This window comes from Sphaeramia orbicularis, chromosome 3 (genome assembly GCF_902148855.1).
Source record: "Sphaeramia orbicularis chromosome 3, fSphaOr1.1, whole genome shotgun sequence".
Taxonomy (NCBI): Eukaryota; Metazoa; Chordata; class Actinopteri; order Kurtiformes; family Apogonidae; genus Sphaeramia; species Sphaeramia orbicularis.
The window spans coordinates 27,396,339-27,413,147 of NC_043959.1; the positions used below are offsets into that span (position 1 = coordinate 27,396,339).

Genomic DNA, 16,809 nt, shown 5'->3' on the forward strand with positions numbered 1-16,809 from the left:
ACATTTGAAAATTGAAAATAAAACAGAACCTTGATAAAAAATAAATAAATAAATAAATAAAATAAAAACTCCTCAACCAATCTCTGAGGCAGAGCCGATCAACACTGGAGAAAACCCATCTCTGCCATTTGTATCTATGAGATCTTACTTTGGTCACCACCCACAGCTTGTGACCACAGGTGAGGGTAGGGGCATGTATCGACTGGTTATTGAACAGTTCACTCAGCTTCAGCTTTCCTTGGATAACTGGTACCAATCCACCTTAAAAGAATGACAAGAGTGTGCAAAGCTGTCGTCAAAGAAAAAGGTGGTTATATTAAAGCAGGGGTGTCAGGTGTTTAAGACATAATTCAATATGTGCTCTTTAATTTTTGCTGTATTCAGTGTTAATTTACATGTACAATGGGCTGAAAACAAACAAAAAACACTGAGTGAGGTGTGTCCAAACTTCTGTTGTGTCCTGAAGGGGGCGTTAGACTTCAGCTCAGTGGAGTTTGTTGAATTGTGATATTATGTGCAGAAATGGAGAGAAACCTTTGGATGTTTTAGACCCATATTGGTCAGATTGTTTCATAAATCTACAGGTAGAGCATTCAATACACACAAAAAAAGGTTGGTTCGCCATAAAAAATTCACGAGTAAAATTAAATGTCAGTAGATCTTAAGAGTCAACGAAAATATCACGGTTCATCTTCATTTACATAAAATCTGACATAAATCTGGGCAAACCTCGGAAAGTTGCAGGAGCAGATTGTAGCTTCGTGTCGACGGCGTCTCCACGGACGTGAAGCCAGCGCCCACTTTTTGTGCCATAATGAAGATTAATGCGAGTCATTTCCTGTGTATTGCTTTGTCTTGTTTCAAACAAGCATCGAAGGAGACAGAAAGCCATAAAAATCCTTTTGAAATCTACCTTTTTATTACAAAAACAATAAACCTTCATCTGAACTGCAGCTGGCAAGATACCAATAAATCATTTTGTCTCATAGAAATGAAATGTCTCACTTTGATCACCATAGATTTAATAAAAATAAACATTATTGGAGGTGATTAACAACAACAATGGTAAGGTGTGCCTTATCTTAATCAAAATATATCAGCTTATCATTTGTTGTTTACATTATGAAACACAGCAATGAGGACAAAAGTAAGTGTTTATGTGTTTGTGTGTGTGTGTGTGTGCGTGTGTGTGTGTGTGTCTGTGTGTAGGATGGGGGTGGACAGAATTTACAATAGACTAACACACTGTCTGAATACATGGTAGCTCTGTATAATGAAGATGCATGGCATAGCTAAGAAAACAATATTAATGATCGACAGGTCATGCTGATCATACGCCCCCTTCCAAAGCGAGAACGAAACAGAAAACACCGAGATCACGTATCTTCCAGACTGTAACAGATGAGGCCCGACCGAAGGACTCAACGGTGAAGTGTAATTTGCGTGTCGTCAGATGAACAGAATTCACAGTGGAAATGCTGCAAAAGAAACCAACGACAATAATGAAAATAAATGATGTCAGTGGAGCATTTGAGGAGGGCCATGCGTGAAGCAAGTGCTATGCAAAGTAGAGGCAGCGCTTCATGTGGCCACGCCTGTGTATAGGCTGTATGTGGATCAGTAGTGATGCTCCCATCATTCACTATAAGCACATTTTCCTCCTCTCCGTCAACAGTCGCATAGTTCACGTCTCCGATTCAGTCCTTGAAAGTCCGTGGAGCGTCCCTCTCCTCCTTTAAGTCCCATCCGCCTCGTATCCTCTGCATCCATTTGTTGCATTGCTTTCACTCCCCCTCAGTGATGTGTTGCAACGACGTACATCTACCGTATTTTAATGTGACCCTTTTTTTTTTCTCCCTTGGTGGGCACTGACTGCTGTTTGGTTTTGGTTTTTAGAAAGTGAGAGCATTGCAGGTTGACATAATTTTGGTTGAAGTCTGTTCAGTGGGCCAACAGGAAGGGGATTAGCTTATGCAGGAACAGGAGGGTGATGCAGAGGAGGGGGTCCATGGTGCTCATTACACTGCAACCTGGAAGAGACGGAAAAGCATGGAAGAACAGAAGAAGAGGAGGGTTATAACAGCGGACATGTGGTTTATCAGTCAGACTTTACTCATATAGATCACTGCAGTTAAAGGCAGGAACAGATGAAACAATAATCCGTAATTATCACTGCAAATCATTCTGTTTAAAGCCACATAAAGTCCTAATTTTAAGACCCAGATGAGCATTTGCATATTTCTGTTTTTGTTATTAGATCATTTCAGAAATCTACAGGTAGAACATCCATAACAAAGAAAAACATTAACCCTGTAAAGCTTGAACCATTCAATCATTGACAGAAAATTCCAGCTGTCTGAAACTGGAGTCTTTATTGCTCCTTCTGAACAACCCCAATATTTATTATTATTATTATTTTTTTCAAATATCAATTTCCATGTATGAATTTCAATTTTGTGTCATATTTAATACATCAGGTCTCAATGCTCAAATATTATTCCTTTTGAACAAACAAAAACATAAATAACACAAACATGTCTAATAGATTAGATAAATAAAAATCCATATATCGGCCCAATATATTGGTCTACCTCTAGTGAAAAGAAAAAAAAAACATAAATAATTTGTGTTGTTGACAATCCAAAACACAAACTTCCAAGGAAAATGATCAAGATATGCTATCAAAAAGGTACTGAAATACAAAATAACATAAAAGTATGTGATGATAATCATCATCAGTGTGTTATCACCCTGTCCAGGTCCAGGTTTAAAGTACTTTACAGATGGTGGATAAGACAATAATTACACAGAACACAAGTACATGATAAGAGAGTATAAATAAATAAATAAGTACAAAAAAAAACATAAAAATGAACACAGTAAAATAAAAAAAACAAAAACAACTAGATTTAATCACTAGACACAAAAAAGGTGAAAAAAATTCTACGGAATTATGAAAAGTATTTAAATATAATATAATACAATATAAAATCATAATTAATTACATATATAAAGTGAGTAGCATGGAATAAGTAGTGATCTGTACTTATTCAGCAATATTTAATAGGAATTTATGCCATGAATATAATAAAATAAGAGAATAAAATGAGTAATATTGTAAAAAAAAAAAAAAGAAATAATAATAATAATGCTGTGAAAAAATACCTAAGAAAAAGAGTAATATCAAAAAACCTCCTGAAACAAATATCATCTTGGAAAAGCAGGTTTTCAGTTTAAAGACTATGCTCCTGCACTTTGGAGATTCTAAAAGACTCAAACCAGAGACGAGAAGAACCACCTCTGGTCCATAGACTGTTTGACACATGGAGCGTTTGACACATACAGTAGATACAGCTGATGCCAGACCATGAAGCCCTTAAATAAATAAATAAATAAATAAATAAATAAATAAAATAACTGCTGTCCATCCATCCATATAGTTCTTTCAGCTGTCCATCAAACACCACTTTATATTCATATTGAATTGAAACTCCTCTACTTTGCTTTTTCTAGAAGCCTGTGATTATTTTTGCTTCTTTGTTTATATAAAAACAGATTCCCATCATCTGAATACCAATCAGCTGATCTAATCTGCGTCCACACCGTACATACAATGCACACATGATACACATAAACGCAGACGTCAATGCCGTTGGGTGGAAGATTAATTATAAATCTATACGCAGATGTTGATTAAATGAATGAAAATTATACAGCTCATATGCAGTGAAACATCAGTATTGAATCAAACCTCCTACTCTATTATCTGCCGATAAATGCCTCTGCACATTCCTCCCAAAGGACGGTTTATTTTTTATTAGGCTGATCGATATCATGGGATGATTATTCCAGTTGGTGATGCCTCTGTGGTTTATGTTTTTTCATGCACTTCAGGCTAGATAACGACAATGTGACCACTGGTCCGGTGGTCTGACTGTGTGTGTTATTACTGTAAAGGATAGGACTGAAAATAAATAAATAAATGCAGCCTGATCATGTTAAAGCTGAAAATGGACAGGATTCACTTAATGGTGAGGATCGAGTACAGCTTTTCAGGGCTAATTCATTAAACCTGGGGGGTCCGACACGTCTCTATTAGGGCTGGGAATCTCAGGGTACCTCACGATACACAATACATAGCTCATGATAATATCTCAATATGGCAATACTGCGATTATCAATATATTGCTCTTAATAATCTACGATATATCAGTTTGTTTATGATGACATGACTGTGCATGTTTGCAGTGTTTCATCTACCCCTGTGTCCTAGATGCATAAAATAAAACAAAGATCAAATGAGTCAAATGAGTCCCAGGGGATGCAAAGATAAAACAAAATTTACGATTGTTTTTACCCACAAGCGGTCAATAAAAAAGTCTGTTTGCATTTTCCTATAAGCCAGCCATTTAGTAGGGGAGACCGGGGATAGTTGTAACAGTTTTGACATTTTTGTCTGTATCTTGGAGTTCTTTTAAGTCAGTGTGTTCAAAATGTGACACAAACAAGTTACAAGCATCTGCTATAAAACAGCAGAGGTGTTACATCTGCAACACTGACAGAAAAGGCATGGTTTAGTCTCAAACACAAGGACAGAAATGTTACAATCCACCCCATCGTATGGGTTAGTTGTAACACACTCTGGGGTGATATGTAACATTATTAAGTAAGTATTACAACAAAAACTTGATTTTGAAAGCTTTTTATTGAACACTTTCATTCCTGTTTAACATAACTTGTGTGTGTGTGTGTGTGTGTGTGTGTGTGTGTGTGTGTGTGTGTGTGTGTGTCAATCACGCTTTTTACTGTGAATCATTTTAGTTCCAGGTATTTTAACATACCAAAACTGAACTGTGCAAATGTGCACCAGGAACATTAGTGAGTGTGTGTGTGTGTGTGTGTGTTTGTGTGCATGTGTGGATGTGTTTGAGCCATGTATTTCCCATTAACTACTTACCTTTCTAGCCTATTTAACGTGATAAAACTGAACTAAATGTGCAGAATAATGTGCACCATGAACATTAGTGTGTGTGTGTGTGTGTGTGTGTGTGAGTGCCAATCACGTTTTTCACGCCAACGTGGAAGCTCACTGGATCCCTTCTGTTCTAGTTTCTTTCTTTCTTTATAAATCTGTATAGAGTGCCATGGCCTATGCCGTACAGTTTTGCCACTGCTCTTACTGACTTTCCCTGCATCTTCACATCATTTGAGGCCCTCTCCAAAATGCTGAGAGGCACCCCCCGGTCAGTCTTTCGCTTCCAACCCCTGGGCATACTGAAATTCAATTAAAAAATGCACATGCACATTTCAAATGTTGGTTGGGGTAGGTTGTACCATTTTTCATTTTTGTTCCAACTAACCCAGACCCCTGTAGTCACGAACTAGCTTACCTTACAGCTAACAACTAAAACATTAGCACTGACAACCTGCATGAATACTATCTACATAGACACACATACACATGATTTAAGTTGGATTAATGTAACTGTAAACCAAGTGATGCCATAACAAAGATAAGTTAAGCAAAAAAAAAAAAAACTTTCTTACCTCAAAATTTGTTTTTCCCTATACATTTTTTTCTGTGTGAGACAGGCTGCTACTTTTTCCCATGTGGGACAAGGTCTAAACTGAGCATGTGTAGAGTGTATCAGGTGATTTGTAACTTGTTCCTGATTGGAGAAATCGAGAGTGTTACAACTAACCCATGTTACAACTATCCCTGGTCTCCCCTAGTTAGTAGTGCCCCCCCCCCCCCCCCCCCCACACACACACACACACCTCTCATTTCACTCAGTGTGTTGTGAGTTTGTCGATCTGTGGAGTGAACACTAGTGAAAGATGCCTCCGAAAAAGCAGCTAAAACAGTGTTTTTCAACCTTAGGGTCTGGACCCCACATGGGGTCACCTGGAATTCAAATGTGGTCGCCTGAAATTTCTAATAATTGATTAAAAAAAAAACCCAAAAACTTACTAATAAAAAATATATGGTGAGTTGACAGAGACAATCCCAATCCATAAAAGACATGACAAACTGTGAAGCTGAAACTGAAGCACTGTGGTACTGTTTATCTTTCAAATGTTCATTGTGGTCAGTTTCAGATGCTGCAGCTCTTTCATAATTCATAGTTTGAGTTATTGTTTGTTCAGTATTAATTGTCAGCCTTGTAAATCCAAGCTGGACTGACTGTACATATCCTGACCAAGGAAAATAAAATTCTCACTTTGTGCAGTAATCTACACCTGGCTTTTCTGCCTCCGTCCATAATAATATACATTATATAGACTAAATGTCATCTAAAAATTAATGTTTATTTGCAACATAGTTTAGCAAACTTTGATCAAAAACCAATTAATTTTAGCAAAAAAAAAGTCTCCATTTTGAATGTTTGGGGTCAGCAGAAATTTGTGATGTTAAAATGGGGTCATGAGCCAAAAAAGGTTGGGAACCACTGAACTAAAGTATAGTTTTATGAGGATCTTCCCGGCTCAAGACTGTACAACTGCCAGTGAACTGGTCTGTTTTAACGGTCACGGATCTCAAGCTCGTGATGACTCCTCCCCAACCCCTGCTGCTGTAGTTACTTTTTTCTTCTTCTATAACTTTGGTCCAGTTTTCAGCCACTCGTATGAAGAACGCCCCCTGGAGGACATGTAAAATGGTGACTGGTCTCACTAAGGAGGAACAATTAAAGAAGTTTATAGCGGCTATATTTTAAGAATAGTAATTTTAAAAAACACAATACGTGGCGAGAGCGTATCGATAATCCATCATAAGATTAAATATCGTGATCGTTCGCCATTTTTATATTTTTTCCAAGGTTATTTTTTATTGAGTTTTTTACAGCAATATTGCAAAAAAAAAAAAAAAAATCTAAATAGGAAAAACTGAACATACACACAAACAACAGCAACAACAACAAAGAACACAAAACAAGCCACATATCCCCATGGACGAATGTAACAGACTTTGTACAAAGCAAACTTACACTTAAACATAGGTACAAAATATCACAAACGAGAAAAAAAAAAAAGTAAATACAAATGTATACACACATACATATGAAATACAACATGACATGTAAATATTCCCCTATAGACTTATGTGCATGTAAGCGTATACACATGTTCATACCCAAAAATTGTGTGGCAAAGTGTAAAGCATAGGGAAAAAAGATATATATACATATGGATATTTTGTCACATTCCTGATCTCTATGGAAAGCCCTTCTACAACATGACCATAGTTTTTATACCCCATCCATACTAATGCAGATATCTGGCAAAATTGAAATGTTTATCTACGTTTGAGCCTCGTATCCGCATAAACAGTGTCTGGTCACAAAAAGAGACATTATTAATGTTTTCCAAAGTATAGATTGTAGACTCGATGTGTATCTGTGTGTTCAGGGAAAACAGAGATTAGAAACTGAAGGTGTCTCACCCCATTTTGCTCATGTCTATTATGCCTTTGTGTGATAAAGCTGCACCTGAAACATCAAATCCAGGTGTATAAACAAGTGTACGACCTGCAGTAGATGGAGGTCAGCACCGACACCTCTGGGACAAATCCACATCATGTAAAGAATACACTTCCACAACTACAACCAACACAGGAAACGCAACTTTATAGCTGAACTTGTTGCTGCTTCAGCTTCATAACAGATTAAAGCAGGGGTGTCAAACTCATTTTAGCTCAGGGGACACATTCAGCTAAATTTGATCTGAAGTGGGCCGAACTAGTAAAATAATAACATAATATATAAATAATGTCAACTCCAAACTTTTCTTTATGTTTTAGAGCGAAAAAGTAAATTTACATGATGAGAAGGTTTACGTCTACAAACTATCCTTTCAAAAGATGTGAATAACATGAACAAACTGAAAAAATAAGTGTAATTTTTACAATATTATGCCAGAACTAAAAGGATTGTTAATATCTTTGTGTAATCCTTGCATTTCACACATTTATCCCAAGGGCCACACTGGACCCTTTGGCGGGCCGGATTTGGCCCCCGGGCCGCATGTTTGACACCTGTGGATTAAAGCGTCTGTGTCTGCTACGTCCACTATTATCCACGGTGTCCACAGGTTGGACAACAATAACTATGGTTTGTCTGAGCGTTTGGACCAGTTTGGAGACATTTTGCGTCTGTGGACAGAGATATTTTGTAAGATGCAGCTTGTGCGGATAAAGTTTTTTTTTGTTGTTTTTTTTTCACCTTCTACTGTCTTTTATGTATATTTATGCTGAGCTCTTGCAATTCATTTTCCAATGCAGTTTTTCTGCAAATGACAAATAAACTGATTCTGAAAAAAAAAAAATCATTTTCTGAACCGCTTAATCCTTGAGAGGGTCGGCGGTTGGGGGTGGAGCCTATCCCAGCTACCAATGGGCGAAGGCGGGGAGAAAAAAAATCAGTATAGAAAAATATCCATGTTAGAACTGTGTGATAGATGTGCAATGTGTCTGACATGTGGGTCTGTTTTCACATATGACTGTGTTGTATATCACTGTTACATTTTTTTTCAACATTTTTTAAAAAATTGTACTGTTTTATATTTTGCTTTTATCCTGTAAGTTCTTATAAGTACAATGAAAACCGCTGTACAAATTATTATTATTATTATTATTATTAGGGCCGTCAAAATTAACACGTTACCGCAGGTTAATCCACCATCATGATGAATCTGATTAAAAATTTAAACGCAATTAACTCATTTGCAGTGTAGAATGATTCTGAACGTCTGTGGCAACACATTTTGGGCAGTTTCTCCAAGTAGAGTTAGCGTCGCACATGAACAAGTGGGCAGTTGATCCGGTAGTGACAGGCAGCAGAACCAACCCATAAGGATGGAAGACACTAAACAGCACGTTGGCCCTCTGGAAATATGAGGACAAAAAAAAACAAGACGGAACAGTTGTTTACAGTTGTTTTGTTTCAAGTTGTTTAGTTGAAACTGCTGAAGGTGTTTAATAAATATGTTACTTGCATATATATTCCCTTCTCTCTTGAGTCTTTTCGCTCATGCATAATAAAACATGATTAATAGAGATTAAAAAATGAATGATATTTAATCGCGATTAATTGACAGCAACAATTATTAATCTGATTAAAAATGTTAATTGTTTGATAGCTATCATTATTATTATTATTATTATTATTATTATTATTATTATTATTATTATGACCATAGACCAATCCAGAACAAAGCTGTTACTGATTTTAGACACAAAATGGAACCAGTGCCTGTGCTTCTAAATGGGGAAAAGGTGTCATAGTGTCCTGGAGATGCATTTGATGGGTAGATATTCTACACATCACGGTGACAGATTGAGGCTGGAGCTGCATGTTGATCCGTCTGCGCGTCTTATTTCCATATTTGTATCTCCTTCAGTTCCTCTCCTCACGTCTCCGTCCCTCCCACCTGAGATGTGAGCGGAGGAGTTGAGGAAAAGACACAGGGAGGTTCAGGATTTTATGATGTTTATCAGATGAGCAGGACAATGTTCATGTCAACTCATAATTAACTTTTAATTCAATTCACACCGTGGCGTAATGTGTCGAGACTAAGGTAGGGATCTTATACTCTTTTAATTTCTTTATACGTAACACACGAGTTTGATTATTTTACATTAGTACCATTTATGAAAAAGGAAATTGTTTGCTCCTGCCTTTTTTATTCACTACATATCTGGACCCGTATTCCTAAAGATTCTTTGTGCAAAGAGTTGTTCCTAGTGTCCAAATTCTAAGAAAATTCTTAGAATCATGATGTTTTCTTAGAATTTCCCCTAAAAACAAAGAGTAGATCCTAGTAAAGATAAAAGCTATTCCTAAAGAATCTTAGCCCTTAAGAGAGCTCCTGAGGTGAGAGCTGTTAAGAGCAGAGAAGAGGACTTTTAAAGGGCTTAGGAGTTCCCTGAGCAGAGGACAAAATGGCCGACGGAAGAGGCAGGAGGGATATTCTCTAAACACTGGATGACAGTGAATTAATTAAATGCTACAGATTGCACTGTAAAAAAAAAAAAAAAAAAAAAGTTAAAAAAAAAAGGTATTATTCCGGCAGCAGGGGTGCCGAAAAAATACTGTAAAATAACGGGAAATAGCCATCTCATAAAAATACAGTAATTTTCCATAATTAAAAAACAGTTTTTTGCCCCAACTTTACATGAGATTTTGCATATTTTTTTGACTTTTTATTGTTTAATAAAGAATATTTACATGTATTAAAATAATCAAATTACCTATAAATAAATATATACATATATATATGTATGTATATATGTGTATATATATATATATATATATATATATATATATATATATATATATATATATATATATATATATATAATTTTCAATGAGACTAAGTTGTACAATCCACTGATAAAAACTGTATTTGGACAGTTTATCAGTGCTTATACATGTTATACACTCACAAAAATACATTTATTCAACATTTTTGTTGTGAAACCTGCCGTAATTACACAAGATATTTGTCAATTAACAAACAAGTCATGTTAAACTTAAAGAACAAATACTTCTTTAACAGTTAATTGTCAGTAATTTTATCTTGTTTTATTATTTTTTTTTTTTTTTTTACAATATTAAACTTTAAATTAACAGTTTAATCTCATAAATAGAAAAGAAATATTTGTGAAATTACAATACATTTGCAAATGTATTTTAACTGTATTTTTCAGTGAAAAAAGAAAAAAATTCTTTTAAAAAATTGAGATTTTTTGGTTATTCACAGTTACAGTTTATTCGTGTTATTTTACATTTGACGTGTAAAATCAGTTTATTTTTATAATTTCATTGATATTTTCCTGTATCTTAAAAATACAGGAAAAATCTGTAAAATAAATGGTGAAAATTCTGTTAAATTACTGATTTTTTTACAGTGTGGATCGTGCAGGAATCATGTTTGTGGTTGATCTCATTAGAGTTGCACTTACTTCTCCAACCCAACGCCACAATGCAATATCATCCCAAATGAAAGTCATCACAACACTGAGGTATTTGGCAACAGGGAAAATGCAACAATGCAGCAGTGATGACCTGGGTCTGTCACAACCTTCCATCTGCAGGGTCATCAGCCTCCTGAGGCCGGTCAGCAATCACAGACACTGATGAAAGCTGAGCCATTTTACTCTCGTTAATACCAAATTGAGTTGAAATGCTGAAAGTTGAAAGTGCAGAAATGACCAACATGCCAATTAATATGAGCAAATGAATATAACTATCACTATGTGAATACTGTGCAAGTGAGTTTTTTCACACATTTAAGCAGTGGGGGGTGATAGCGTCATTGTCCAGCAGGAGTGAAAGTCAAACTAACTCGCTTTAAAGTTCCTCTTATTCTCCAGGCAGCACACACACACACACACACACACAGGAGCAGCGAGCGACAGAATCTCCACGCAGCAAAAAAAGTTAATATATCGGCTACATATTGGCTGATGTTGGTTAACTGGTGATACGCTATAATCGGCCGATTAATCGGTCAGGTTCTAGTTTGCGTATATGAGATCACTGGACTGTTGATAGTCAAAATGCTTCCTCAGTAACAAAGCAAATAGGAGCTTAGATGTGCGATCTCCATATTTGTTGTTTATGTTCAACATGAATCACCTGGTATTCTTTGAGGTGGGAGTTAACTTCAAGTGCAATGTGATATCATGAATTGTGTACGGACAACGCGCCACTTTTACTTGGCGTGTTATCCGTACACATTATAAGCTTTCAGCATGTATATTTAAGTCGTATAAAATAACACGCCATTAGGTCTAGGTTTAGGGTTAGATTTTGGGTTAGTGGTTAGCATGATCACCAGCTAGCGTGATTAGCAGCGAGGGTTGGGTTTAGGGTTAGCGATTAGTGCATTGACACGCCATCAAATGGAATTAAATAACACGTGAAAAGATGAAAATGCGTACATATAGCACGCCAAATGCAATAAACTGGCATTACATACAACACGATTTCATGAGATCAGTCTGCCAAGTGAGATATATTCTACCTCCCAGCGCTTTGGAATGCATCATGACAAATCCAGGAGTCAAGGAGGCATAAAACAAGGACATGAGAAGATGCTTAAAGTTCAGCAGCATCGTTACTTCATTGTTGCTCTTCCTCTGCAGAAGTAGAATACTGTGTGAAAATGTGTTTTCTTCTAACATAACCTTAGTGGAAGGCTTACTTATAACACAGAATGTAAATCCTCTTGAGACTCATTAGTGAGACTGGGCTAAAGTGCATAAATAATACTGACTTATTATCGACTTAGTACATTACATTACACTATTCCTTTTTAATAATAATAAAAAAAACTCTCAGTAATACTTAAATTAATGTAAAAAAATGCTATTCCTGTTTCTTGCTGCAGGATAAATATCATATAGTAAAACAGTAAAGGCCAATAACCCTCAGCCTTTTCTAATATATTCAGGGAAAAGAACATTAAAAAAAAAAGCCTCTATGCTGTTTTGAACAAAGGAAGGGTTTCGAAAACAGTGAGCCATGTTTTCGACTGGGTGACCATTTGACTTTACATTTGAAAGCAACATATTTCACAGGGACAGGGACTTGTTCCTCTTAAATTGCTACATCTATAATCTTTCCCACAAGCAATTTCAAGCCACCCAAAAAGATGAGACCTGTTCAAAAGAAACATATTTCTGTGAGTCTGGCTGCTGTAGCCAGGGCTGCAACCGACATTTGGTGTTTTATTTCTAATGATACTTATCTCTATTAAATGTGTTTGTTGTGTTTATGTGATGCAATTTCAATAACTAAATCACAGTTCAAGTTCAGAGATTAAGACCAGTCAGTCATGTAAAACACTGGACACCCCCGCTCACAGCTGGCATCCCAGCACACTGTTTGTACAAACCTGTCTGAATCACTCTGCATCTTTTATTTATTTATTTTTTTTATTTATATATTTGGGGGTTTTTGCCCCCAATTTGTCTCTCATTTCTACATAAAAAGACATGAAGTGGAGAAACTAGAGACCAGAGGCTCACTTTGCTTAGGACTTGGCGTAATGCTCTTAAATTATGCAAACAAACAAGAACATGGTGTGTGGAAAAGTAGGTTGTTTGTTGAATCTGAGTACAGAGAAAATCCTGCAGAACCTGTTTTTTTAGGATGGGTGTGTAATATATATCACCTTTATTACCCCACCCCCCAAAGAGGAAGCAAGGGGTATTGTTTTTAGTTTGGTTTGTTTCTTAGTTTTTTTTTTTTTTAATTGTTGACACTTTTGCAGCAAAACTATTGATTGAATTCATACCAAGTCAGGTTTATAGATTGCCACTGACCAACAATAGATGTGATTACATTTTGGTAAAAGTAGGTCAAAGTTCACATTTTTCATGAATTTTTAATTCTTTTTTTTTCCCGATTTACTTATAATGGGTGAAATTTGTTAATGCTGACATCAGCACATGCATAGACATGATGACATCAGCTGGATCAATGCCAAAAAAAGCTACAATACATGCAAGGGGCGGGGTTTGTTGTGCCTGGCACCATTTGTTTAATATTGGAATATATTGACTTGAAGGCCTAAATTGCGATGTAAGTAAGAGAACATGAAAAATAGTGATTCTGGAAACAACAGAAGACCTAAAAAATAAAATACAAGTGGTTCCAGGTACAACAAACCCCGCCCCTCGCAGGTTTTGTAGCTTATCTTGGCATCGATCCAGCTGATGTCATCATGTCTATGCATGTGCTGATGTCAGCATATCAATTGCCTCTGTATAGCTATGTGCCAAGTTTGAAGTACACTGAAACAAAACTGATGTTTTTACAGACATTTGAAATTTCATCCATTATGAGTAAATGAGAGAAAAAATAGATTAAAACAATTCTTTAAAAATTTTTAACTTTGACCTACCTTTACTAAAATGTAACCACATCTATTCATGGTCACTGGCAATCTATAAACCCAATTTGGTATGAATTCAACCAATAGTTTTGCTGCTAGAGTGTTAAACATAGAAAGAAACAAACAAACTGAACTAAAAACAAGACCCCTTGCCTCCCCTTCAGGGGGTGGGGTAAAAATCTTATTACAGTTAAGACGTGGGTAATCACTGGTGATAAAAGTGAAACAACCTTAAATAATGAACCAATAAAACAAGTAAAATCAATAAAAATATAACAATTTAAACTTGGTAAAACAATTATTAGTAATAATGACATTAAAAATGTGAATTGGCCTATCTAAAGGAAACAATCTTAAGCTTTTCCTGCTACTGTTTCATGTTGCAGTTGCAAAAAGAGTAAAAGTAGATTTTCCAAGATCCGTAAAAATAAGTGGAGCTGAATAAAATAATTTAAGCAAGTTTAATGGGTGACCTTATTAAAACATAATAACGCAGTGATATCCTACTGAGACCCAGCAATGCATTTTGGTCCTCTGTAGGGGACAAGAGTTTCACAACTTTATTGGAAAAACAAAGGACTTTCCCTAAAAAAATTGGAAAATGCATCTGAAAAAACTCTTGCATTGTGCTGTTTCCAATAAAGGCAATTCTTTAATGTAAAAAAGCCACAACTTGTACTTTCCTGGGCCTCAGGAGGCTAAACAGAGGGAAAAGACCAATATTGATCTATATCACAACAAACAAGAATCTACAACATCAGACTAAGTGAACGTGCCTCAGCAACAAACTGGTGGAATTTCTAAATGGACTGACATTTTCATGGGTGTCCCTGCATTTCAGAAAGCAGCAAGTCTGGAACATTAAGGCATATATACCATGTGTAAAATATTAGGTCCAGTACTTAGAACAGACAGTATTTGTACATCTGTGTCAGTTGGGTTCCTGTCCATTGATGCCAGTACTGGACAACTGGTTTCAGCACCATGGACAGCGGTCACAACACGGACCATGGAGTCAAGCCCAGAACACGACAGACAACAGCTGATTACCATACCAGCAAACGCCACCAGTAGAGCAGTCGAGTCACGTCAAGGTTAGATCTGACTAAATCTGATCAGTGATAAATTATCCCTCAATGACCTAAACAGCCACCAGCGACCAAGAGCATCTACGCATCGAAAATGTCTAATACCTTCTGAACCCTTAATCCTGTCAATACATGTAAATAATTCAGGTAAAATGCAGTTTCTCATCTTTTCAGCAGCATCAAATGTGCCTTTTTTAGATATTCAGAGGTTCTGTAGTGAATATGGAAACACTGTCATCTTCTGCAACATTGATTCAACAGTAAATCCATGTCCAGGGTTCTTACAGGTTTCTACAAGTTAACTTTAAGATTTTTTAAGACCTTTTTAAGTACTTAGAACAGAATTTAATGCCCATTTCACAGCCATACCGGCAAAAATTAGTGACTCCTAGAATTTGTTTGTTTATTTTGAATATTGCAATAAAATCAAACAAAAGAATTATATAAAAAAGAAAGTCAACCATTCGAAAAGGAGCGGGATGAAGTTTAACTTATAATTTCCCGCCCCTTTTCTCTATCCTTCTCCTACCCTAAATTGCTGTCAGATTCCCTAAGTGACTCAAAAATCCTCACATATCAGACTAAATTCTGACTATGCATAAAACACAAAATTGCTGTACATATCAAGGATACACTGCCCGTTTTGCAGCAGCATTTATTTACTCCAACGCAAAGTTTGGGACAACTGGTTCCCAATTTCAGTATAAATTGTGGGGTTGGAACGGGTGGAACTGAGTCGACTAACGTTACTTTTTTTTGTGGCTCAGACATTTCCCAGACACATTTTAGACAGTTTATGGCAACATAACTTAAGACTTACTTTATCAACTTTAATAACTTTTAAAGACTTTTTTAAGGTATTAAATGCAGATTTGTAAGTTCAAGACTTTTAAAGGGTCATATTTTGCTAAACCTACTTTTATTAGTCTTTGGTACATTTATTTGTGTATTTGGACCCTTAGTAGTTCAGAAAGTTCAACATGATATCATAAATTGCAGACAGATAACATGCCACTTTTAATTGGTGTGTTATCTGGACGCACTATAAGCTTTCCGCATGTATGTTCATGCCGTGTCAAAAACCACGCGATTAGCAGGTAGGGGTTAGGATTAGGTTTAGGGTAAGTGGTTACGGATATGTAAACTGGAGATCTTGACGTATATTGACACGCTATCAAATGGCATTGAATAACAAACGTAGGGATGAAAATGCGTATGTATAGCATGCCAAATGCCGTAAGAACTGGCGTGACATACAACGCGATTTTATGAGATCAGTCTGAAAAGTTTGAATTTGAACCCTCCAGGTGCTGCAAAGCTAACTTCATATTCATTCCAGCAAAAATCTAATGGATTTCTACAACCCGTTTTAATTCCTTCTTAATTTGTTAGGTCTATACCTAGTTTCATCACCACATTTGCACATATAAGGTCAAGACTTCCAACTAACATTTCTCTGAGTACGACATAATTATTTGTCAGCAGCAGCGGTTATAGTCCATACTGAAAATATGTCTGAAAATGTCTGTAAAAAATGTAGATGTAAATTTTGAGCTGATTACCTAAAATATTCAGTTGTTGGTTGAATGGGACAGAGCAGCCAACAACTTGGAGGGGGTGGGGCATGAAGTGGCTCATTTGCATTTAAAGGGCCAGCACTCAAAACGACCTCTCTGGTATCGTTACTCAGAAATAGTGTTGAAGATGGACCTGTGGAGTTGAATTAATGAAGAATTCAGACCCAAGCATAGCATTTACAGTTATGTAGACCACAGGGAGATGTTTTAAAATGCATAATTCCACTTAAAAAAAGCAAAATATC

The 16,809-nt window shown here is 36.2% G+C and overlaps 1 protein-coding gene across 1 annotated transcript in view; it reads right to left on the reverse strand.

Moving 5' to 3' along the window:
- Positions 1-897: 897 nt before the first annotated feature.
- vstm2b (V-set and transmembrane domain containing 2B) overlaps positions 898-16,809 on the reverse strand; it is a 176,236-nt gene continuing 160,324 nt past the window's right edge. The window contains exon 5 of the mRNA XM_030126931.1: positions 898-2,030. Within this exon, the coding sequence (XP_029982791.1) occupies positions 1,942-2,030 (89 nt within the window). The 3' untranslated portion in view covers positions 898-1,941. The remainder of the gene's footprint in view (positions 2,031-16,809) is intronic.